The following is a 26693-nucleotide window of genomic DNA, read 5'->3' as shown; positions in this document are numbered from 1 at the left end:
GCCACCGCTGACAGGATCCACTCACCATCGGTGTGCGTCCCGGCATGGAGCCGCCGTGGATCACCGCAGGTCAGGTATTGCAGAGTAGACGGTGCAGGGATAGAGGGCTAAACCGCAATCTATCATCCCTTTGTTAGGGAGGTGGAGAGGAACCGTCCGCCTCCTTGTGCCATCTGCTTTCACAGTGGTGGGACAGTGGGGGCTGCTCGGACGCCATAGAGAAGGGCCTCTGTACATCCACTGAGTTCAGTCCCCGGGTGGACAGGGACAGTTGTCCGGCATTAGGACTCCATGTGGTCGCCTGCTTCTGGTGTGGGGAGATCGGGACCGTGAAGGAACAGTCGCCCCTGAAGTGAGCTCAGGCATGGCTTCCCAAGTCGCAGGAGAGGGTACGGGGAGGTATACTGTTGATGATTCGGGAGAGATCGGAACCTTGAAAGGATCCGTCGCCCCTTCACTCTGTTAATTAAAAAATAAAAATTTACAGAAAAGTAAAAAATAAAATAAAAAACATTGGGGTCTGAACCAGACCCCGTGTGCCTCCTACAGACACCAAGCAAGAACTGGTTAGCTGAGAGCCAGCAGGAAGGTGTATACTGCTGGGGAGGAGCTAACTTATTTGTATCACTTAGTGTCAGTCTCCTAGTGGCAGCAGCATACACCACACGAGTCTGAGTCCCCCAATGTGGCGAAGGAGAAAAAAGGTCATCGAGGACCGTAAATGGCCCTGGGGCCTGAGGTTCCCCACATCTGGTTTAGAGGGAAATTGGGGAAAGATTACGGTACAGCCATCCAGAGATTAAAATGTAAATTCTTTATTGGGAAGTAGTTAAAACATTAAAAAGGTGAGGCCTCGTACCTGACGCATTTGTGGTGTAATTCTACGTCCGGTCTGCAGACTTCTGGCACGCAGTCTGCGTTCCATGGCCTATCTGACCTCATTTCCATTGCGCGGGCCGGTGACACGCATCCTGCGTTCCACAATCTACAATGCAGGATGCGAAGACAGAAAGAAGGCGATGCACACATGGGAATGGACCGCAGTTTGCGCTCCACGTATGCAATTCTCCCCTATGGGGGCGGAAGTGACGGTATGACCTGATTTTTGCACTGGATATAAATATATCATTCGAGCACTGAAGCCTTGCCGCACACAGCATTGTCTTTGGCCAGGGGGAACATTGGAGCCCTCACCCTGATCTCCTGATGAACTCTTACATTTAGTAAAGGGGGAAATGCGTCGGGCATGAGAGGGAATCTACTAAAGATAAGTTATATACCCACTGAATTGATGGTTCTTGGAGATTATATAAGGTTATATGGGCATTGTGAAATAATCTGAAAAACATCATTTCTGCAAAGCTGTACCTTGCAGCGCTGGAGTCCTGGGTTCAAACCCCACCAAGGACAACATCTGCAAAGAGTTTGTATGTTCTCTCTGTATTTGCGTGGGTTTCCTCCGGGCACTCCGGTTTCCTCCCACATTCCAAAGACATACTGATAGGGAATTTAGATTGTAAGCCCCATCGGGGACAGCAAAGATAATGTGTGCAAACTGTAAAGCGCTGCGGAATATGTTAGCACTATATAAAAATAAAGATTATTATTATTATTACCTACAAAAAAAGCTGGGATATCAATCCACTGTTGGTCGGTTCCTTAGTGACAAAAGTATCTATATTATGGAAAACATTTGAATATTTTTTGACTTTCCCCAACCAGGAAAAGCTGTAGTAACATCACTTACTTGTGGTTTATAGTGTTAAAAGCACCCAGCGTTTGTACGGCTTGTGAAGTGTGTAATAATCTACTGTGCACTTTTTCTTCGCAGCCAGAAATATAATTTGATGTGATTATACACTTTACCCTACCCCATTGTTTTTATTTTTAGGGGGTTACTGACATGACTGAGTCTGGACTGCACATCTCCTTGAACATAGAGCATCTCCTACGAGATATTTTTTCAGACCTTGTGTCTACAATTCTGGGAACTTTTTTGTATTGTTTATTTGTATGTGTGTGTTTTTGTGTAATCTTAGTGTATAGTATGTGGAGGGTACAATAGGGTTTTTCCTTCTGCTACCGATGCTGAGAGGGGGCGCCATCACGTCTACAACTACCGTATATACTCGAGTATAAGCCGACCCGAGTATGAGCCGACCCTCCTAATTTTGCCACAAAAAACTGGGAAAACTTATTGACTCAAGTATAAGCCTAGGGTGGAAAATGCAGCAGCTACCGGTGAATTTCAAAAATAAAAATAGATGCTCCATTTCCGTTCATTATGGCCCCATAGCTGTGCCATATAGTGCTCTGCACAGTTCATTATTGCCCCATAGCTGTACCATAGAAAGCTGTGCCATATAGTGCTCTGCACCGTTCATTATTGCCCCATAGCTGTACCATAGAAAGCTGTGCCATATAGTGCTCTGCACCGTTCATTATTGCCCCATAGCTGTGCCATATAGTGCTCTGCACCGTTCATTATTGCCCCATAGATGTACCATAGAAAGCTGTGCCATATAGTGCTCTGCACCGTTCATTATTGCCCCATAGCTGTGCCATATAGTGCTCTGCACCGTTCATTATTGCCCCATAGCTGTGCCATATAGTGCTCTGCACCGTTCATTATTGCCCCATAGCTGTGCCATATAGTGCTCTGCACCGTTCATTATTGCCCCATAGCTGTGCCATATAGTGCTCTACACCGTTCATTATTGCCCCATAGATGTACCATAGAAAGCTGTGCCATTGCTGCTGCTGCTGCTGCTGCAATAAAAAAAAAAAATGACATACTCACCTCTCTTGCTTGCAGCTCCTCAGCGTTCCGTCCCGGCGTCTCTCCGCACTGACTGATCAGGCAGAGGGCGGCGCGCACACTATATGCGTCATCGCGCCCTCTGACCTGCACAGTCAGTGCGGAGAGACGCCGGGAAGATGGAGCGGCGCCCGGCGTGTGGAACGCGGACAGGTGAATATGTAATACTTACCTGCTCCCGGCATCCCGCTCCTTCCCCCGGACAGCTGGTCTTCGGTGCCGCAGCCTCTTCCTCTATCAGCGGTCACCGTTACCGCTCATTAGAGAAATGAATATGCGGCTCCACCCCTATGGGAGTGGAGTCCATATTCATTTCTCTAATGAGCGGTCCCACGTGACTGCTGAACAGAGGAAGAGCTGCGGCACCCGGAGACCGTGGGACTGCAGGGACAGCGCCAGGAGCCCCAGAAGCAGGTAAGTATGCCTCAGCGCCCTCTCCCCCTCACCCTGCCGCCGACCGTGACTCGAGTATAAGCCGAGAGGGGCACTTTCAGCCCAAAAATGTGGGCTGAAAATCTTGGCTTATACTCGAGTATATACGGTAATAACAATAATTTTATTTATATAGCGCCAACATATTCCGCAGCGCTTTACAAATTATAGAGGCAGCATAACAGAAATCACAGTTCAAAATAGATACCAAAAGGAATGAGGGCTCTGCTCGCAAGCTTACAAACTATGAGTTAAAGGGGAGACACAGGAGGTGGATGGTAACAATTGCTTTAGTCATTTGGACCAGCCATAGTGTAAGGCTCGGGTGTTCATGTAAAGCTGCATGAACCAGTTAACTGCCTAAGTATGTAGCAGTACAGACACAGAGGCTATTAACTGCATAAAGTGTATGAGAACATGATGCGAGGAACCTGATTATGTTTTTTTTTTTTTTTAATGGGCCACACAGGGATAGTTAGGTTAATGCGTTGAGGCGGTAGGCTAATCTGAACAAATGAGTTTTTAGGGCACGCTTAAAACTGGGGATTGGGGATTAATCGTATTAACCTAGGTAGTGCATTCCAAAGAATCGGCGCAGCACGTGTAAAGTCTTGGAGACGGGAGTGGGAGGTTCTGATTATTGAGGATGCTAACCTGAGGTCATTAGCGGAGCGGAGGGCACAGGTAGGGTGGTAGACTGAGACCAGAGAGGAGATGTAGGGTGGTGCTGAGCCATGGAGTGCTTTGTGGATAAGGGTAGTAGAGCGTTACAATAGACCAGACGAGAATGAATAAGTGAAACAGTAAAGAGTTTTTGCAGAGTCGAAAGTAAAAAAAGGGCGAATTCTAGAAATGTTTTTGAGATGCAGATAAGAAGAGCGAGCCAGTGATCGGATGTGGGGGGTGAATGAAAGCTCGAAATCAAGTATGACCATAAGGCAGCGGGCATGTTGCTTTGGAGTAATGGTGGAACCGCACACGGAGATGGCAATGTCAGGCAAAGGTAGGTTAATAGAGGGAGAAAACACGAGGAGCTCAGTTTTTGACAGGTTCAGTTTCAGATAGAAGGGAGGACATGATGTTAGAGACAGCGGTAAGACAATCACTGGTGTTTTCTAAAAAGGTTGGCGTGATATCAGGAGAAGAAGTGTATAATTGGGTGTTGTCAGCATAGAGATGGTACTGGAAACCAAATCTACTGATTCTTTGTCCAATAGGGGCAGTATACAAAGAGAAGAGGAGGGGCCTAGGACTGATCCTTGAGGAACCCCAACAGTAAGGGGAAGGTGAGAGGAGGAGGAACCAGCAAAAGATACAGTGAAGGAGCGGTCAGAGAGATAGGAGGAGAACCAGGAGAGAACGGTGTCCTTGAGGCCGATGGAGCGGAGCATAGTGAGGAGGAGCTGATGATCCACAGTGTCGAATGCTGCGGAGAGATCCAAGAAAATTTAGCATGGAGTAGTGACCATTAGATTTAGCTGTTAGTAGGTCATTAGAGACTTTAGTGAGGGCAGTTTCAGTCTAGTGTAAAGAGCGGAAACCAGATTGAAGAGGGTCGAGAAGAGAGTTATCTGAGAGATAGCGGGTAAGACAGGAGTGGACCAGGCGTTCGAGGAGTTTAGAGATGAAGGGAAGATTAGAGACAGGTCTATAATTAGCAGCACAGTTTTGATCGAGGGATGTTTTTTTTAAGTAATGGATGTATGATGGCATGCTTAAATGAGGAGGAAAAGATACCAGAAGAGAGAGAGGTTGAGTATTTTTGTTAGGTGAGAGGTGACAGCCAGGGAAAGGGACTGGAGGAGATGTGATGGAATGGGGTCACTGGTACAAGTGGTTGGGCAAGAAGATGCAAGGAGCCTGATTGACTTTGAACCAGATACAGAAGAAAAAGTAGAGAGTGAACTAGATGCAGTGGGGGAGGGAGGACAGTGCATGGTATGAAGAGATTGGGAGATGATTTCCTGTCGAATGTGGTCAATTTTTTCTTTGAAGTAATTGGCCAGATCGTCAGCGCGGAGATCCGTGGTTGGGGCCTGCACTCTTGGGTTGAGTAGGGACTGGAAAGTGTCAAACTAGGGTGCCAACCTCCGCTGGCAGGTAGGGCAATTGTACAGGGCTTCTCTAGAGAGAGATTTGTACTTATTAAGTTATTATACTCCTTTTGACCCCCACCTGTTTGCAAATTGTTGCACAGTTTTTGCACCTTCATGTTTTGACTTTTTTTGATCTTTTAAACAGACTAATAAAAGTTACCATAATTTTTAGAGGTCTTTTTTTCTCCCATGTGTTTAATGTTATTTGTGATACTGCCTGCATCTCATCAGTACTGTGGTTCCTGTATGGTCCGCAGTCTGTTGGATGTCAACAACAACTCCCTGTACTACCTTAGCATTATTAAAGGGAATCTGTCACCTTATTTTTCGCATATAAGCTGTGGCCACCGCCATTAGGTGCTTATCTACAGCATTCTGTAATGCTGTAGATAAGCCCCCAATGTAACCTGAGAGATAAGAAAACAAGTTAGATTATACTCACCCGGGGACAGTCCGGTGCGGTCCAGGTAGATGGGCGTCGCGGTTCTGGCACCTCCCATCTTCAAGCAATGACGTCCTCTTCCTTGCTTCGCCGGGCCTCTCTGACCTTTCCCGGCGCCTGCACACTGAAGTACTTTGCTCTGCCCTCAACAGGGCAGAGAATTACGCCTGCGCAGGAGCCGTGACAGAAGAAAGGAGTATGATGACATTGTATGAAGATGGGAGGCACCTGACCTGGACCTGCGACACCCACCAGGCCCGGACCGCCCCTGGTTGAGTATAATATAACCTGTTTTTCCTCATCTTTCAGGTTACATCAAGGGCTTATCTACAGCATTAAAGAATACTGTAGATAAGCCCCTAATGGCGGTGCTGCAGCTTATATGATAAATATGATGTGACAGATTCTATTTAAGGACATTCTAAGAGTTGTAGGTTTATGTAATACAAATATATATGGGGCTGACCTGACATTACAATTGATTGTTATAATAAGCTTGGTGATGTCTTCATGTACTGATGGTGGTTCTGGATATGTATTCCTCTAATGGTAGTTTAAATGACATTTCTGTACTGCTGGTTGTTCTGGTGATGTATTATTGCACTGTAATTGGTTCTTATCCTGTACAGATGTAGCAATCCATAACTTACAAGATTAGAGGTGTTGTAATGAACGAACTTGGGGAATCTTATGCTGGACACTACATGTGTGCCTGTACTGTATTGATTCTCCAAGCTCGTTCATCACAACATCTTGAATCTGGCCTTGCACGTCAACTCTGGTGGGCCCGTTGCCCCCACACACTGCTTTGTTAATAAATTGTGAGCGAGACATTTTACAGCTCCAAAGTTCAAGTCCTCATTGATTTTAATCTGGTTCGGGTTCAGTCCTGGTTTGGTCAGTTACCAGAACCCGGGTCCTTTCACAAGTCCGCTCATCCCTAGTTATTACGTTTTTATTTATGTTCGGCACATTAAAGGGGGTGTCAAAGTTTGTGATGAAAATCATCACTATGTAACTGCAGACTTCAGAATTCTTACAGCAATCGTATTGCCAGAAGTATGCAAATAGCATACTTGCACTCACATGTCCATCCACTCTTGCACTAGAAGATCCTGACAATGTGACTTTGTGAGAATTCAGAAATCTCTAGATAACTGCAGACTTTCAACACAAATCTAGACAACCCTTTTAAATAGAACATTAAGGGAACCTGTCAGATCCCTCATGCCCTCCAAACCAGCAGCATTCACCTATGTGTGAGTAAATTCCCAGCCTAACCACCCCTGCATAACGTTAGTTAAATACAGATTTTAAAAAAGAATTTATAATGTCCCTGTTTTTTATGCTAATCAGGGTTTTGACTAGTCGACGGGACGTTAGTTTCTCCAGACTACTCAGCCCTCCTTCCATGTTATCACGCCCCTGTGGTTTGGGGTGATAAATTGCACGAGCTGGCTTCATTGCTTCCCGGCTTCAGAGGCACAATGCACATGATTGGAAGTTCAGAAGATGGCTTTCGGTCATGTGCAGTGCGCCTCTGATGCTGGGAAGCGCACACCATGCTTCAGTGGTGCAGTGATGCTGCTGAAGTGAGCGTCGCACATGCGCAAAATTTGCATGAGCTGGCTATGAAGCCAGCTCGTACACATTTGTTTTAACATGGAAAGAGGACTGACTAGTCTAGGACAAAACACCCCATCGATTAGTCAAAACCATAATTAGCACAAGAAAAGGGGGCATTGTAAATGCTTTTTTAAAACATTTATTTAACTGAAAAACGTTATATTGGGCTGGTTAGGCAGGGAATTTACTCATACAAAATGCAGCTGGGTTGAAGGACATGGGGACCTGACAGGTTCCCTTTAAGCACTTGAAGACACAAAAGAGCATAGTAAGATCAAAAACACTCTGTTGTAAACAAATTCACAGTAATAAGCCAGTGCTAGTAAAAAGATGGAAAAAACAGGGTATTTGGTTGATACTTTTTTTGCAAAAAAATGTATACTAAGCTGCTCCACCAAACGTCAAGGTATACCGATATAGAGCAGTCCTAACTGATGTATGTAATCCCTATCTGATGTATTTAAAACCTTATCACCTGTATATTACCTGTATAAACAGGGTTCAGAGAGGGAATGTCCATGTGGACACGTTGAATGGAACAACTTTTGTGCAAATGGCCCACAAGGAGTGGTGGATACCTCCCCAGTCTTGTAGACAAAAGAGAACAATTATGGAAACCGAAACACATGGGCTACTTGCACAATGAACAAGTCTGTAGGAACATGTTCACACACCAAATACATCAGATAGGGATTACATACATTAGTTAGGACTGCTCTATATGGGTATACATTGACGTTTGGTGGAGCAGCTTAGTATACTTTTTTTTGCAAAAAACTTATCAACCAAATACCCTGTTTTTTTCCATCTTTTTACTAGCACTGGCTTATTACTGTGATTTTTTTTTTTACAACAGAGTGTTTTTGGTCTTAATGTGCTCTTTTGTGTCTTCAAGTTTCTTGGTGGTGTGTGAACATGTTCCTACAGACTTGTGCATTGTGCAAGTAGCCCATGTGTTTCGGTTTCCCTTTAAGCACTGTATCATGCCCAATGATAACTGCATGTAATATACTTACTGTCAGGACTCCGCTCTGCTTTCTGGTTCCAGCGGTCATCACATGATCACATGTGTGATTTTCATACCTTACAGTCACATGACAACTGGCTTCTCTTCCTGCTTCACTCAATGAAGCAGGAGCTGTACTATTTCACTGAACATTGAGAGAGTCAGAAAAAACTGCTCCCTAGCATATAAGTAGTCACATGACAACTACTTAAACAGATTAAGCGGGCGGGGAGTGATAAAAGCCTAGATACACCTCTGCCGGATTCTATACACCTGTAGGAATGGGGATAGATTAGAAAGCCAAATTCAATGATTAGGAGTATCCGGATATAATTATCCATATATTGTTCTAGAATTCCAGTAGGACCCCATCCAAGTAGTGCAAATGTAAGCAAAGCTAAACTTTTTTTCAAGCAATTATGGACCATGTGCGATTTTTCCTTGTAGCTGCAGCTTCTCTGCACTGCACGCCCAATTACAATGGAAAACTGCAATTCACCTGTTTCCTACATTTGGACCCCTCCTCCCCACCCCCTCCAAAAAAAACAACACATTGGGGGCTGTTAAACAACCAGATATCCAAACCTGCTAAAGAGAGTCTGGTAATTTAAGGGGTTACAAAATTAAGTGGCATTCTGCAGACAGCAAAAAAAGGTCTTTACCATTTCATAGTCCGGTGATTCCATTCGACATTTCAAACTATTCACAAGCTGGACAAGACTGCTCATTCTGAAAGAAAAGGACAAATCTTCACTTTGCATGCAGCATTTATTCATACAGGGACAACAACATTTTAAAATCATATAAATGTGGTTTAACAACTTTCTTCTTCTCTTTAAGAAACTGCCCCATCATGGCCCAAAAATCACTTGCAATGGCGGTAGTACATTTGTCATTGCTACAGCCACATGATGTCCACGCAGCAAGAGAAGGCTTGCAGATTGACAGTGAACATAGCAGTGATAAAGAGGGAGACCAATAAGTAAGTGTGTTTGCAAGTGTGCGCGCGTGTGTGCGCGTACATACACGTACTATATATATATATATATATATATATATATATATATATATATATATATATATATATATATATATATATATATATATATATATATATATATATATATATATATATATATATATATATATATATATATATATATATATATACACATACACACACACACCCCCGAGTATAAGCCGACCCGAGTATAAGCCGACCCGAGTATAAGCCGACCCAAGTATAAGCCGACCCAAGTATAAGCCGACCCAAGTATAAGCCGGCCCGAGTATAAGCCGGCCCGAGTATAAGCCGGCCCGAGTATAAGCCGGCCCGAGTATAAGCCGACCCGAGTATAAGCCGACCCCCCTAATTTTGCCACGAAAAACTGGGAAAACTTATTGACTGGAGTATAAGCCTAGGGAGGAAAATGCAGCAGCTACCGGTAAATGTCAAACGTAATAATAGATACCAATAAATGTAAAATTAATTGAGACATCAGTAGGTTAAGTGTCTTTGAATATCCATATTGAATCAGGAGCCCCATATAATGCTCCATACTGTTCGATATGGCCCCATAAGATGTTCCATATTAAAATATGCCCCATATAATCCTGCATAAAGGTTAATAAAGGCCCCATAAGATGCTCCATAGACACATTTGCCCAATATAATGCTGCACAAATGCTGATTATGGCCCCATAAGATGCTCTATAAAGACATTTGCCCCTTATAGTGCTGCACAAACGTTATGGCCCTATAAGATGCTCCATACAGACACTTGCCCCATATGCCGTAGTGCCCTACAAACGTTAATTATGGCCCCATACAGACACTTGCCCCATATAGTGCTGCACAAACATTATGCCCCTATATAGTGCTGCAGAAACGTTATGGCCCCATATAGTGCTGCAGAAACATTATAGCCCCATATAGTGCTGCACAAACGTTATGGCCCCATATAGTGCTGCAGAAACGTTATGGCCCCATATAGTGCTGAAGGAATGTTATGGCCCCATATAGTGCTGCAGGAATGTTATGGCCCCATATAGTGCTGAAGGAATGTTATGGCCCCATATAGTGCTGCAGGAATGTTATGGCCCCATATAGTGCCGCAGGAATGTTATGGCCCCATATAGTGCCGCAGGAACGTTATGGCCCCATATAGTGCTGCAGGAATGTTATGGCCCCATATAGTGCTGCAGGAACGTTATGGCCCCATATAGTGCTGCAGGAACGTTATGGCCCCATATAGTGCTGCAGGAACGTTATGGCCCCATATAGTGCCGCAGGAATGTTATGGCCCCATATAGTGCTGCAGGAATGTTATGGCCCCATATAGTGCTGCAGGAATGTTATGACCCCATATAGTGCTGCAGGAATGTTATGGCCCCATATAGTGCTGCAGGAACGTTATGGCCCCATATAGTGCTGCAGGAATGTTATGGCCCCATATAGTGCTGCAGGAACGTTATGGCCCCATAGATGCTCCATACAGACACTTGCCCCATTTGCTGCGATAAAAAAAAAAAAAATCACATACTCACCTCTCCGTCGCTCAGGCCCCCGCACTTTCAATAGTCACCTGCTCCTCGTTCCGGGCGCCGATTTGTCTCCAGCACTAACGTTCAGCAGAGGGCGCACACTGACCACGTCACCGCACCCTCTGACCTCAGCGTCAGTGCTGGAGACAGATCGGCGCCCGGAACATGGAGCAGGTGACTATCGCGCAGCGCTGCGCTCCCCTCCCCCTATACTCACCTGGTCCTGCCGCTGTGTAGATCCTGCTTCCCTGACGCCGCAGCGCTTCATCCTGTACTCAGCGGTCACATGGTCCCGCTGATTACAGTGATGAAAATGCGGCTCCACCCCTATGGGAGGTGGAGCCGCATATTCATTTACTGTAATCAGCGGGACCATGTGACCGCTGAGTACAGGAAGAAGCTGAAGCTGCTGCTGCCGGCGCCGGGGAAGATAGGGACCTGCAGGGACCGCGCCTGGACTAGGTGAGTATTTTTAGACAGCCCCCGCTCCCCCCCCCTGCCGACCCCCGGGTATGACTCGAGTATAAGCCGAGAGGGGCAATTTCAGCCCAAAAAAGTGGGCTGAAAATCTCGGCTTATACTCGTGTATATATACATATACACACACATACATACATACATACAGTACAGACCAAAAGTTTGGACACACCTTCTCATTTAAAGATTTTTCTGTATTTTCATGAGTATGAAAATTGTACGTTCACACTGAAGGCATCAAAACTATGAATTAATGTGGAATTATATACTTAAAGTGTGAAGCAACTGAAATTATGTCTTATATTCTAGGTTCTTCAATGCAACCACCTTTTACTTGATGACTGCTTTGCACACTCTTGGCATTCTCTTGATGAGCTTCAAGAGGTAGTCACCGGGAATGGTCATCCAACAATCATGAAGGAGTTCCCAGAGATGCTTAGCACTTGTTGGCCTTTTTGCCTTCACTCTGCGGTCCAGCTCACCCCGAACCATCTCGATTGGGTTCACGTCTGGTGACTCTCCTTCTTGGTTAAATAGCCCTAACAAAGGCTGGATGTGTGTTTGGGGTCATTGTCCTGTTGAAAAATAAATGATGGTCCAACTAAACGCAACCCGGATGGAATAGCATGCCGCTGCAAGATGCTGTGATAACCATGCTGGTTCAGTATGCCTTCAATTTTTAATAAATCCCTAACAGTGTCACCAGCAAAGCACCCCACACCATCACATCCTCCTCCATGCTACACGGTGGGAACCAGGCATGTAGAGTCCATCCGTTCACCTTTTCTGCACCGCACAAAGACACGGTGGTTGGAACCAAAGATCTCAAATTTGGACTCATCAGACCAAAGCACAGATTTTCACTGGTCTAATGTCCATTCCTTGGGTTCTTTAGCCCAAACAAGTCTCTTCTGCTTGTTGCCTGTCCTTAGCAGTGGTTTCCTAGCAGCTATTTTACCATGAAGGCCTGCTGCACAAAGTCTCCTCTTAACAGTTGTAGAGATGTGTCTGCTGCTAGAACTATGTGTGGTATTGACCTGGTCTCTAATCTGAGCTGCTGTTAAACTGCGATTTTTGAGGCTGGTGACTTGGATAAACTTATTCTCAGAAGCAGAGGTGACTCTTGGTCTTCCTTTCCTGGGGCAGTCCTCATGTGAGCCAGTTTCTTTGTAGTCCTTGATGGTTTTTGCCACTGCACTTGGGGACACTTTCAAAGTTTTCCCAATTTTTCGGACTGACTGACCATCATTTCTTAAAGTATTGATGGCCACTAATTTTTCTTTACTTAGCTGCTTTTTTCTTGCCATAATACAAATTCTAACAGTCTATTCAGTAGGACTATCACCAGACTGCACAACACAACTGATGGTCCCAATTCCATTTATAAGGCAAGAAATCCCACTTATTAAACCTGACAGGGCACACCTATGAAGTGAAAACCATTCTCGGTGACTACCTCTTAAAGCTCATCAAGAGAATGCCAAGAGTGTGCAAAACAGTCATTAAAGAAAAACGTGGCTACTTTGAAGAACCTAGAATATAAGACATATTTTCAGTTGTTTCACACTTTTTTGTTAAGTACATAATTCCACATGTGTTAATTCATAGTTCTGATGCCATCAGTGTGAATGTACAATTTTCATAGTCGTGAAAATACAGAAAAATCTTTAAATGACTTCGAAGGTGTGTCCAAACTTTTGGTCTGTACTGTATATATGTATATATATAATATATACACTCACTGGCCACTTTATTAGGTACACCTGTCCAACTTCTTGTTAACACTTAATTTCTAATCAGCCAATCACATGGCGGCAACTCCGTGCATTTAGGCATGTAGACATGGTCAAGACAATCTCCTGCAGTTCAAACCGAGCATCAGTATGGGGAAGAAAGGTGATTTTAGTGCCTTTGAACGTGGCATGGTTGTTGGTGCCAGAAGGGCTGGTCTGAGTATTTCAGAAACTGCTGATCTACTGGGATTTTCACGCACAACCATCTCTAGGGTTTACAGAGAATGGTCCGAAAAAGAAAAAAAATCCAGTGAGCGGCAGTTCTGTGGGCGGAAATGCCTTGTTGATGCCAGAGGAGAATGGGCAGACTGGTTCGAGCTGATAGAAAGGCAACAGTGACTCAAATCGCCACCCGTTACAACCAAGGTAGGCCTAAGAGCATCTCTGAACGCACAGTGCGTCGAACTTTGAGGCAGATGGGCTACAGCAGCAGAAGACCACACCGGGTACCACTCCTTTCAGCTAAGAACAGGAAACTGAGGCTACAATTTGTACAAGCTCATCGAAATTGGACAGTAGAAGATTGGAAAAACGTTGCTTGGTCTGATGAGTCTCGATTTCTGCTGCGACATTCGGATGGTAGGGTCAGAATTTGGCGTAAACATGAAAGCATGGATCCATCCTGCCTTGTATGGAGCATCTTTGGGATGTGCAGCCGACAAATCTGCGGCAACTGTGTGATGCCATCATGTCAATATGGACCAAAATCTCTGAGGAATGCTTCCAGCACCTTGTTGAATCTATGCCACAAAGAATTGAGGCAGTTCTGAAGGCAAAAGGGGGTCCAACCCGTTACTAGCATGGTGTACCTAATAAAGTGGCCGGTGAGTGTATATATAACAACCCAAGAAAAGCTAAAGAATCCATCCCTTTTAGCCAACTAATCAGAACCAAGAGAATTGAGAGTGAAAAAGACTCGTTGGAAAAATCTATGGAGGGGACTCTTAGAAAATTTGTGGATAGGGGGTACCCAAAAAATTTATTGGAAGCACAAAAAAATAAAGCTGACTATTAAAAGGGAAGACCTTTTTCAGAAAAAATTTAAAAAGAAGGTTTCTGATCGTATACCATTGGTGACAGCCTTTTGTGAGGAAAGTAGTGGGATTTCAAATATCATATTGAAACATTGGAGTATGTTACATAAATGTTTACCACATGTATCAGAATTTTCAAAACCACCCTTGTTTTCGTATAAGCGAAACCGTACGATTGCCTCTAATTTAATAAAATCAGACATTGGTTCTTTCAAAAAATCCAATCAAACCACACTTTCTGGTCAAAATAGAAGAGGCTGTTTCCCATGTCTTTCATGTGTTAATTGTACATTAATGTTAAAAGGATCCAGTTTTGTTCATCCTGTGACTCAGACAAAATATGAGATACAACATTTTTTGACATGTGATTCAGAGTTTGTAGTTTACCTGTTGCAATGTCCTTGTTACTTATGGTATGTCGGTGAGACAACATGTGATTTTAAAACACGGATCAATCAACACCGACATACCATAAGGAAAAAACGTATGGATCTACCAGTATCCAAACATTTTGTTGAAAAATCGCATACGGAAAAACAACTGCGTTTTCGCATCATAGATATAATTCCTGTACAGAGGAGAGGGGGTGATCGTATTCGATTACTCAAAAAAAGAGAATTGGAGTGGATCATGAAATTAAATACGTTAAAACCATATGGTCTTAATGTAGACTTTAAGATTAATCAGATTCTATAAAAGAATAGTGATAAATTCAGCTATATCCTCATTGCTATGACAATCTTCCTGTAAAAAATTTTACATGGATTTTAACTTCTATTTCTCTTTTTCTTCTCTTTTCAGATGTCCCAGTTTGTGAAATTAATATTTTTTTGCAATTTATGATGTTGATTAATGGAGCTTGATACACTGTGTGAAGAGATGCATTAAATAATATTTGATGTTACACTCATTGTTCGTTATTTAAAAAAAAACAAAAAAAAACAACCCGTGGCTATATACAATTGGTTATTTGGTGTGTATGCAGGATGTGATTGACATATGGGGGGATTTCCGCCTCCCATGTGTCTCTCTTTCCCTGTGTTGGTTTCTGACCCCTCATTTACCTATGGGGAGTTTTTGGGACTTTAACACACCATACATAGAGCTTATGCCTGAACCAATTATGTCCACTATAAATACTATGAAATAAATGAGTATAACCCTCCATTCATGGCTTTATAGCGATATTTGTCCTTTAATAAGTGACAAAAAAACTCAATCATTCTTTTAGTTTATTATATTATGCATTCTCTCCTACATATTGCTATTGCATATATTATAATGCTGCGCAGATACAAGTAGTCAGATTTTTTTCTGCCTGTCTGAAGCTTGTATGGGCATATACCTTTTCCAAGATGGCGCTTATGACTTCAAATCACTATTGCACAGGTGCGGACCATAATGCTCTAGGTCCGGACTGCAGCTGCCATAGACATATGCAGTTACAACAGGAGGACGCCTGAATCTCCAGCACCTGCTGTATTATCTTTGTAAGTGCGCGTTTTTTCTATTTTCACAAACATGGGACACCTGAGGATATTAAATTGCTTATTAATATATTTTTAAAGTTTACCACTGTGCACTATATGGCACTTTATATATAATGTATATGATACAGATTTATCACAGTGACACTGTTGCACTTTTTTCGTCAGATGACTATTGCTGATCTGATGTCCAAAATAACTTAATATGTTTAATTATATACAATGAATGTTTTCTATATATACCCACCTTGTCTGTATTAACACTGCTTGAAAAAGGATAAAGATATCTGAAACGTCGCCACGCCGTTCAGGCATTAACCCCTTTCTGACATCGGACGTACTATCCCGTCGAGGTGGGGTGGGCCCGTATGACCACCGACGGGATAGTACGTCCAGCGCGATCGGCGGCGCTCACGGGGGGAGCGCGGCCGATCGCGGCGGGGTGTCAGCTGCCTATCGCAGCTGACATCCGGCACTATGTGCCAGGAGCGGTCACGGACCGCTCCCGGCACATTAACCCCCGGCACACCGCGATCAAACATGATCGCGATGTGCCGGCGGTGCAGGGAAGCATCGCGCAGGGAGGGGGCTCCCTGCGGGCTTCCCTGAGCCCCCCGCAGCAACGCGATGTGATCGCGTTGCTGCGAGGGTCTTACCTCCCTCCCTGCCTGCTCCAGACCCGGATCCAAGATGGCCGCGGATCCGGGTCCTGCAGGGAGGGAGGTGGCTTCACAGAAGCCTGCTCAGAGCAGGCACTGTGAAGCAGCCTGCACTTCTCTCAGATCGGTGATCTGTCAGAGTGCTATGCAAACTGGCAGATCACCGATCTGTATTGTCCCCCCCTGGGGCAAAGTAAAAAAGTAAAAAAAAATTTTTCCAAATGTGTAAAAAAAAATAAAAAAAAAATATTCCAAAATAATGAAAAAAAATATATATATTATTCCCATAAATACATTTATCTAAATTAAAAAAAACAATAAAAGTACACATATTTAGTATCGCCGCGTCCGTAACGACCCGACCTATAAAACTGGCCCACTAGTTAACCCCTTCAGTAAACACCGTAAGAAAAAAAAAAAAAAAAAAAACGAGGCAAAAAACAACGCTTTATTATCATACTGCCGAACAAAAAGTGGAATAACACGCGATCAAAAAGACAGATATAAATAACCATGGTACCGCTGAAAGCGTCATCTTGTCCCGCAAATAACGAGCCGCCATACAGCATGATCAGCAAAAAAATAAAAAAAGTTATAGTCCTGAGAATAAAGCGATGCAAAAATAATTATTTTTTCCATAAAATAGTTTTTATCGTATAAAAGCGCCAAAACATAAAAAAATAATATAAATGAGGTATCGCTGTAATCGTACTGACCCGAAGAATAAAACTGCTTTATCAATTTTACCAAACGCGGAACAGTATAAACGCCTCTCCCAAAAGAAATTCATGAATAGCTGGTTTTTGGTCATTCTGCCTCACAAAAATCGGAATAAAAAGCGATCAAAAAATGTGACGTGCCCAAAAAGTTACCAATAAAAACGTCAACTCGTCCCGCAAAAAACAAGACCTCACATGACTGTGGACCAAAATATGGAAAATTTATAGCTCTCAAAATGTGGTAACGCAAAAAATATTTTTTGCAATAAAAAGCGTCTTTCAGTGTGTGACGGCTGCCAATCATAAAAATCCGCTAAAAAACTCGCTATAAAAGTAAATCAAACCCCCCTTCATCACCCCCTTAGTTAGGGAAAAATAAAAAAATTTATTTATTTCCATTTTCCCATTAGGGTTAGGGTTAGGGCTAGGGTTGGGGCTAGGGTTAAGGCTACAGTTAGGGTTGGGGCTAAAGTTAGGGTTAGGGTTGGGGCTAAAGTTACGGTTAGGGTTTAGATTACATTTACGGTTGGGAATAGGGTTGGGATTAGGGTTAGGGGTGTGTCAGGGTTAGAGGTGTGGTTAGGGTTACTGTTGGGATTAGGGTTAGGGGTGTGCTTGGATTAGGGTTTCAGTTATAATTGGGGGGTTTCCACTGTTTCGGCACATCAGGGGCTCTCCAAACGCGACATGGCGTCTGATCTCAATTCCAGCCAATTCTGCGTTGAAAAAGTAAAACAGTGCTCCTTCCCTTCCGAGCTCTCCCGTGTGCCCAAACAGGGGTTTACCCCAACATATGGGGTATCAGCGTACTCAGGACAAATAGGACAACAACCTTTGGGGTCCAATTTCTCCTGTTACCCCTGGGAAAATACAAAACTGGGGGCTAAAAAATAATTTGTGGGAAAAAAAAGGATTTTTTATTTTCACGGCTCTGCGTTATAAACTGTAGTGAAACACTTGGGGGTTCAAAGTTCTTACAACACATCTAGATAAGTTCCTTGGGGGTCTAGTTTCCAAAATGGGGTCATTTGTGCGGGGCTTCTACTGTTTAGGTACATTAGGGGCTCTGCAAACGCAATGTGACGCCTGCAGACCATTCCATCTAAGTCTGCATTCCAAATGGCGCTCCTTCACTTCCGAGCCCTTCCATGCGTCCAAACGGTGGTTCCCCCCCACATATGGGGTATCAGCGCACTCAGGACAAATTGGACAAAAAATTTTGGGGTCCAATTTCTCCTGCTACCCTCGGGAAAATACAAAACTGGGGGCTAAAAAAATAATTTTTGTGGGAAAAAATTTTTGTTTTATTTTTACGGCTCTGCATTATTAACTTCTGTGAAGCCCTTGGTGGGTCAAAGCGCTCAAAACACATCTAGATAAGTTCCTTAGGGGGTCTACTTTCCAAAATGGTGTCACTTGTGGGGGCTTTCAATGTTTAGGCACATCAGTGGCTCTCCAAACGCAACATGGCATCCCATCTCAATTCCTGTCAATTTTGCATTGAAAAGTCAAACGGTGCTACTTCCCTTCCGAGCTCTCCCATGCGCCCAAACAGTGGTTTATCCCCACATATGGGGTATCAGTGTACTCAGGACAAATTGTACAACAACTTTTGGGGTCCAATTTCTTCTCTTACCCTTGGGAAAATAAAAAATTGGGGGCGAAATATAATTTTTGTGAAAAAATATGATTTTTTATTTTTACGGTTCTGCATTATAAACTTCTGTGAAGCACTTGGTGGGTCAAAGTGCTCACCACACCTCTAGATAAGTTCCTTAGGGGGTCTACTTTCCAAAATGGTGTCACTTGTGGGGGGGTTTCAATGTTTAGGCACATCAGGGGCTCCCCAAACGCAACATGGCGTCCCATCTCAATTCCAGTCAATTTTGCATTGAAAAGTCAAATGGCGCTCCTTCGCTTCCGAGCTCTGTCATGCGCCCAAACAGTGGTTTACCCCCACATATGGGGTATCGGCGTACTCAGGACAAATTGTACAACAACTTTTGGGGTCCATTTTCTCCTGTTACCCTTGGTAAAATAAAACAAATTGGAGCTGAAGTAAATTTTGTGTGAAAAAAAGTTAAATGTTAATTTTTTTATTTAAACATTCCAAAAATTCCTGTGAAGCACCAGAAGGGTTAATAAACTTCTTGAATATGGTTTTGAGCACCTTGAGGGGTGCAGTTTTTAGAACGGTGTCACACTTGGGTATTTTCTATCATATAGACCCCTCAAAATGACTTCAAATGACATGTGGTCCCTAAAAAAAAATGGTGTTGTAAAAATGAGAAATTGCTGGTCAACTTTTAACCCTTATAACTCCCTAACAAAAAAAAATTTTGGTTCCAAAATTGTGCTGATGTAAAGTAGACATGTGGGAAATGTTACTTATTAAGTATTTTGTGTGACATATCTCTGTGATTTAAGGGCATAAAAATTAAAAGTTGGAAAATTGCAAAATTTTCAAAATTTTCGCCAAATTTCCATTTTTTTTTGCAAATAAACGCAGGTAATATCAAAGAAATTTTACCACTATCATGAAGTACAATATGTCACGAGAAAACAATGTCAGAATCGCCAAGATCCGTTGAAGCGTTCCAGAGTTATAACCTCATAAAGGGACAGTGGTCAGAATTGTAAAAATTGGCCCGGTCATAAACGTGCAAACCACCCTTGGGGGTGAAGGGGTTAAAGCCCTTTTTTTTTTTCAATTTTTTTTTTTTTGTGCTGTCTTTCTTTTTTTCATCTATATATATACATATATACATACTAGCTGTACTACCCGGCTTCGCCCGGGTTAATGACTGCTGTTAGCAAAATAGAATGTGTTAACAAAAATTTATTCTGCACACAAAAACCACAAAACAAATAGATAGAAATGTAATTATTAAAAGGCAAAAACTAAGCTAATAGAAGAATTCCACAACATATATTAGCTTTGTTATACTGAGAATGTCTTTGTTGCCTATATTAACCAATCAGAGCTCAGGTTAATTAACTGTAGCAAAATAGAAGCTGAGCTGTGATTGGTTGCTATTGGCAGCCTGATAAATCCCCAGCCAACAGGAAGCCCTCCCCCCTAGCAGTATATATTAGCTCACACATACACATAATAGACAGGTCATGTGACTGACAGCTGCCGTATTTCCTATATGGTACAGTTGTTGCTCTTGTAGTTTGTCTGCTTATTAATCAGATTTTTATTTTTGAAGGACAATACCAGACTTGTGTGTGTTTTAGGGCGAGTTTCATGTGTCAAGTTGTGTGTGTTGAGTTGCGTGTGGCGACATGCGTGTAATGACTTTTGTGAGATGAGTTTTGTGTGGTGACATGCGTGTGGCGACATGCATGTAGCGACTTTTGTGAGATGAGTTTTGTGTGGCGACATGCGTGTAGCAACATTTTGTGTGTCGAGTTGCATGTGACAGGTTAGTGTAGCAAGTTGTGTGCAGCAAGATTTGTGCATGGCGAGTTTTGCGCGTGGCAAGTTTTCTGTGTGGTGCGTTTTGAGTATGTGCAAGTTTTGTGTGAGGCAACTTTTGCATGTGGTGCAACTTTTGTACATGTGGCAATTTTTCTGTGTGTGCAAGTTTTGCATGAGGTGAGTTTTCCATGAGGTGAGTTTTGCACGTGTGGCGAGTTTTGCGTGAGCCTAGTTTTGCATATGGCGAGTTTTGCATGTAGCGAGTTTTGCGCGTTGCGAGTTTTGAGTTGTGACTTTTGTGTTTCGACTATTATGTGGCGAGGTTGGTGTGTGTGTGGTGAAATGTGTGCTGAGGGTCGTATATGTGTTCAAGCACGTGGTAGTGTGTGGCGCATTTTGTGTTTGTGTTCATATCCCCGTGGTGGTGTGGTGAGTATCCCATGTCGGGGCCCCACCTTAGCAACTGTACGGTATATACTCTTTGGCGCCATCGCTCTCATTCTTTAAGTCCTCATTGTTCACATCTGGCAGCTGTCAATTTTCCTCCAACACTTTTCCCTTCACTTTTTCCCCCATTATGTAGATAGGGGCAAAATTGTTTGGTGAATTGGAACGCGCGGGGTTAAAATTTCACCTCACAACATAGCCTATGACGCTCTCGGGGTCCAGACGTGTGACTGTGCAAAATTTTGTGGCTGTAGCTGCGACGGTGCAGATGCCAATCCCGGACATACACACATACATACATACATACACACACACATTCAGCTTTATATATTAGATATACCTGTATGTAATCTCCTGTATATAGTATATACCTGTGTGTCATCTCACCTATATATAGTATATATCTGTGTGTCATCTCCTCCTGTATATAGTATATACCTGTATGTCATCTCCTCCTATATATAGCATATACCTGTATGTCATCTCCTCCTGTATATACTATATACCTGTAGGTAATCTGCTCCTGTATATAGTATATACCTGTGTGTCATCTCCTCCTGTATATAGTATATACCTGTATGTCATCTCCTCCTATATATAGCATATACCTGTATGTCATCTCCTCCTGTATATACTATATACCTGTAGGTAATCTGCTCCTGTATATAGTATATACCTGTGTGTCATCTCCTCCTGTATATAGTATATACCTGTATGTCATCTCCTCCTGTATGTAGTATGTACCTGTATGTCATCTCCTCCTCTATATAGTATATACCTGTCATCTCCCCTGTAAATAGTATATACCTGCGTGTCATCTCCTCCTGTATATAGTATATATCTGTATGTCATCTCCTCCTGTATTAGCCCTCGTTCACACGTTATTTGGTCAGTATTTTTACCTCAGTATTTGTAAGCTAAAATGGCAGCCTGATAAATCCCCAGCCAACAGTAAGCCCACCCCCTGGCAGTATATATTAGCTCACACATACACATAATAGACTGGTCATGTGACTGACAGCTGCCGGATTCCTATATGGTACATTTGTTGCTCTTGTAGTTTGTCTGCTTATTAATCAGATTTTTATTTTTGAAGGATAATACCAGACTTGTGCGTGTTTTAGGGCGAGTTTCGTGTGTCAAGTTGTGTGTGTTGAGTTGCGTGTGGCGACATGCATGTAGGGACTTTTGTGAGATGAGTTTTGTGTGGCGACATGCGTGTAGCAACTTTTTTGTGTGTCGAGTTGCATGTGACAGGTTAGTGTAGCAAGTTGTGTGCAGCAAGTTTTGCGCATGGGGAGTTTTGCGCGTGGCGAGTTTTATGTGTGGTGCCTTTTGAGTATGTGCAAGTTTTGTGTGAGGCAACTTTTGCATGTGTTGCAACTTTTGTGCATGTGTTGCAACTTTTGTGCATGTGGCAATTTTTCTGCGTGTGGCAATTTTTCTGCGTGTGCAAGTTTTGCGTGTGGCGAGTTTTCCATGAGGTGAGTTTTGCACGTGTGGCGAGTTTTGCATGTGGAGAGTTTTGCGCGTGGCGAGTTTTAAGCGGCGACTTTTGTGTTTCTAGTTTTATGTGGCGAGGTTGGTGTATGTGTGGTGAAATGTGCGCTGAGGGTGGTATATGTGTTCGAGCACGTGGTAGTGTGTGGCGCATTTTGTGTGTGTGTTCATATCCCCGTGGTGGTGTGGTGATTATCCCATGTTGGGGCCCCACCTTAGCAACTGTACAGTATATACTTTTTGGCGCCATCGCTGTCATTCTTTAAGTCCCCCTTGTTCACATCTGGCAGCTGTTAATTTGCCTCCAACACTTTTCCTTTCATTTTTTCCCCATTATGTAGATAGGGGCAAAATTGTTTGGTGAATTGGAAAGCGCGGGGTTAGAATTTCACCTCACAACATAGCCTATGACGCTCTCGGGGTCCAGACGTGTGACTGTGCAAAATTTTGTGGCTGTAGCTACGACGGTTCAGATGCCAATCCCAGACATACACACATACATACACACATTCAGCTTTATATATTAGAGATATAGATAGATAGATAGATAGATATATCAGCACTACCAAAAACAACGGGTGCAATAAAACCTGTAAAGGTGATGTCCAAACCTCCAAAGAAGAAAATCAGAAAAAAAACAGGCAGCACTCCAAAGATCAAAATGAAAAACCATAACTTTACTGATTAATTAGCAGCAAAGTTTCGGCAGATTTCTATGCCTTTCTCAAGCACAGATTTTGGAAATCTGAGAAAGGCAGAGAAATCACCACATGAGCTATTAAAAAGCACGTTATAACTTTGGATTTGGTGTGCTGCCTCAACTTTTTAGGAAAGAAAAAAAAAAAAAATCCGTAGCATGGGATGTACCATCGACAGATAATGGAGGTGGCTGACAGAGAAATCTTACCAATGGCTGGAGAAAGCAGGACTCTGACAGCACAGAGGCACTAATCAGAGGAACAAGAGCAAGCACCAAGTACCAGATCCATAGAAGCAGGAATCTACCACACAAGACAAGACCCAAGGTGCAGACTATGCAAAGAAACCTCAGAAACCCTTAAACACAATGGCAGGATACAAAATGCAAGCAGGGAGAGCGTATACTGAACGCCACAACCAAGTAGCGGGAATTGTGTACAGGAACATCTGCATAACATATGGGCCAAGTCCTTTTAAGGCTACGTTCACATTTGCGTTGTGCGCCGCAGCGTCGGCGCCGCGGCGCACAACGCAAACAAAAACGCGGCAAAACGCACGCTAAAACGCTGCGTTTTGCGCCGCATGCGTCGTTTTTGCCCGCAAGTTGGACGCAAAAAAAATGCAACTTGAAGCGTTTCTTGCGTCCAACGCTTGCGGCCATGCGGCGCAAAACGCAGCACAACGCATGTCCATGCGCCCCCATGTTAAATATAGGGGCGCATGACGCATGCGGCGCCGCTGCGGCGCTGACCGCAAATGTGAACGTAGCCTAAGTCCAGGTAGGAGACCCCAGAAAAAGTGGTGGAGAATGAAAGGGCTAAAGGCCTGTGGGACTTCGAGATCCAGACGGATAAGTAGGTGTTGGCTACCCAACCAGACATTGTGATAGTAGACAAGGATCAGAAGACAGCAATAATAATAGATGTGGCAGTGCCAAGTGACAGCAACATCAGAAAGAAGGAATATGAGAAGCTGGAGAAATATCAAGGTCTCAAAGGAGAATTGGAGAAGATGAGGAAGGTGAAGGCAACAATGATTCCAGTGGTGATAGTAGAACTTGGAGCAGTGACCCCTAAGATGGAAGAATGGCTACAGCAGGTCCCAGGAGCAACATCTGAGCTCTCTGTCCAGAAAAGGGCAATGCTGGGAATAACTAAGATCCTGCGCAGAACCCTCAAACTCCTAGGTCTCTGGTAGAAGACCCGAGAAGCATTTAGGGATACATAGCATTTTTGATTTATTTTTATTCTTATTTTTAGGAAGGGAGAATCAACAAGAAACAACAATTCAAGAATAGTTTTTTCTAATCAGTACAATAACAGCATTACCACATATGTATAGTTTTGTTTTAATATTTTGAGTCTTTTTTAAAAAACCAAAACCCTATTATATGGGGAAAAAAATGTTTTTACATTGACATTCTATGACCAATAGCTTTTTCATTTCCCGCAAATGGAGCAGAGTGGGGGCTTGATTTTTGTAGGACAAGATAATTTCAGCGATGCCAATTTTATTTACATACAACTTTTTGATTTATTTTATTCTACTTTTTGTTTGGTGGTAATATGAAAAAAATATAGTTCTTACCGATAACGGTATTTCTCTGAGCCCATAACGGCACCACGGAGAGAGGGGATCCGCCCACCAAGGACAGGAAACCTACAGATAAAAAGGCGGTACCACTCTCCTGCATCAGTTGTTTACTAGAGAATGATGGGAGACTATGGAATAGCTTATTAGTTTTAATATTACTTACCGTATATACTCGAGTATAAGCCGAGATTTTCAGCCCAAATTTTTGGGCTGAAAGTGCCCCTCTCGGCTTATACTCGAGTCATGATCGGTGGTGGGGTCGGCGGATGAGGGGGAGAGGGCGCTGAGGCATACTTACCTAGTCCCGGCGATCCTGTCGCTCCCCCTGCCCGTCCCACGGTCTCCGGGTGCCGCAGCCTCTTCCCCTGAGCGGTCACGTGGGACCGCTCATTAGAGAAATGAATAGGCTGCTCCACCTCCCATAGGGGCGGAGCCGCATAATTCATTTCTCTAATCAGCGGTGCCGGTGACCGCTGATAGAGGAAGAGACTGCGGCACCGAAGACCAGCTGTCCGGGGGAAGGAGCGGGACGCCGGGAGCAGGTAAGTATCGCATATTCACCTGTCCTCGTTCCACACGCCGGGCGTCGCGCCATCTTCCCGACGTCTCTCTGCACTGACTGTGCAGGTCAGAGGGCGCGATGACGTATATAGTGTGCGCGCCGCCCTCTGCCTGATCAGTCAGTGCGGAGAGACGCCGGGACGGGACGCTGAGGAGCTGCAAGCAAGAGAGGTGAGTATGTGTTTTATTATTTTATTGCAGCAGCACAGCTATGGGGCAATAATGGACGGTGCAGAGCACTATATGGCACAGCTATGGGGCAATAATGGTGCAGAGCACTATATGGCACAGCTATGGGGCAATAATGGACGGTGCAGAGCACTGTATGGCACAGCTATGGGGCAATAACGGTGCAGAGCACTATATGGCACAGCTATGGGGCAATAACGGTGCAGAGCACTATATGGCACAGCTATGGGGCAACGGTGCAGAGCACTATATGGCACAGCTATGGGGCAATAACGGTGCAGAGCACTATATGGCACAGCTATGGGGCAATAACGGTGCAGAGCACTATATGGCACAGCTATGGGGCAATAACGGTGCAGAGCACTATATGGCACAGCTATGGGGCAATAACGGTGCAGAGCACTATATGGCACAGCTATGGGGCAATAACGGTGCAGAGCACTATATGGCACAGCTATGGGGCAATAACGGTGCAGAGCACTATATGGCACAGCTATGGGGCAATAACGGTGCAGAGCACTATATGGCACAGCTATGGGGCAATAACGGTGCAGAGCACTATATGGCACAGCTATGGGGCAACGGTGCAGAGCACTATATGGCACAGCTATGGGGCAATAACGGTGCAGAGCACTATACGGCACAGCTATGGGGCAATAACGGTGCAGAGCACTATATGGCACAGCTATGGGGCAATAACGGTGCAGAGCACTATATGGCACAGCTATGGGGCAACGGTGCAGAGCACTATATGGCACAGCTATGGGGCAATAACGGTGCAGAGCACTATACGGCACAGCTATGGGGCAATAACGGTGCAGAGCACTATATGGCACAGCTATGGGGCAACGGTGCAGAGCACTATATGGCACAGCTATGGGGCAATAACGGTGCAGAGCACTATATGGCACAGCTATGGGGCAACAGTGCAGAGCACTATATGGCACAGCTATGGGGCAACGGAGCAGAGCACTATATATATGGCACAGCTATGGGGCAACGGTGCAGAGCACTATATATATGGCACAGCTATGGGGCAACGGTGCAGAGCACTATATATATGGCACAGCTATGGGGCAACGGTGCAGAGCATTGTATATATGGCACAGCTTTATGTGGAGCATCTATGGGGCCATAATGAACGGTG

General features: G+C 43.9%; 1 protein-coding gene across 2 annotated transcripts in view; it reads right to left on the bottom strand.

Annotated features, from left to right (window-relative positions):
• Positions 1-26693, bottom strand: part of C6H5orf22 (chromosome 6 C5orf22 homolog) — a 152038-nt gene that overhangs the window by 45883 nt on the left and 79462 nt on the right. For both annotated transcript variants that reach the window (XM_077269729.1, XM_077269728.1), the window contains exon 7: positions 9083-9149. In XM_077269729.1, the coding sequence (XP_077125844.1) occupies positions 9083-9149 (67 nt within the window). The remainder of the gene's footprint in view (positions 1-9082; positions 9150-26693) is intronic.

This window comes from Ranitomeya variabilis, chromosome 6 (genome assembly GCF_051348905.1).
Source record: "Ranitomeya variabilis isolate aRanVar5 chromosome 6, aRanVar5.hap1, whole genome shotgun sequence".
NCBI lineage: Eukaryota > Metazoa > Chordata > Amphibia > Anura > Dendrobatidae > Ranitomeya > Ranitomeya variabilis.
The sequence above is the reverse complement of the archived record's forward strand: the minus strand, read 5'-3'. Positions and strand labels throughout refer to the sequence as shown.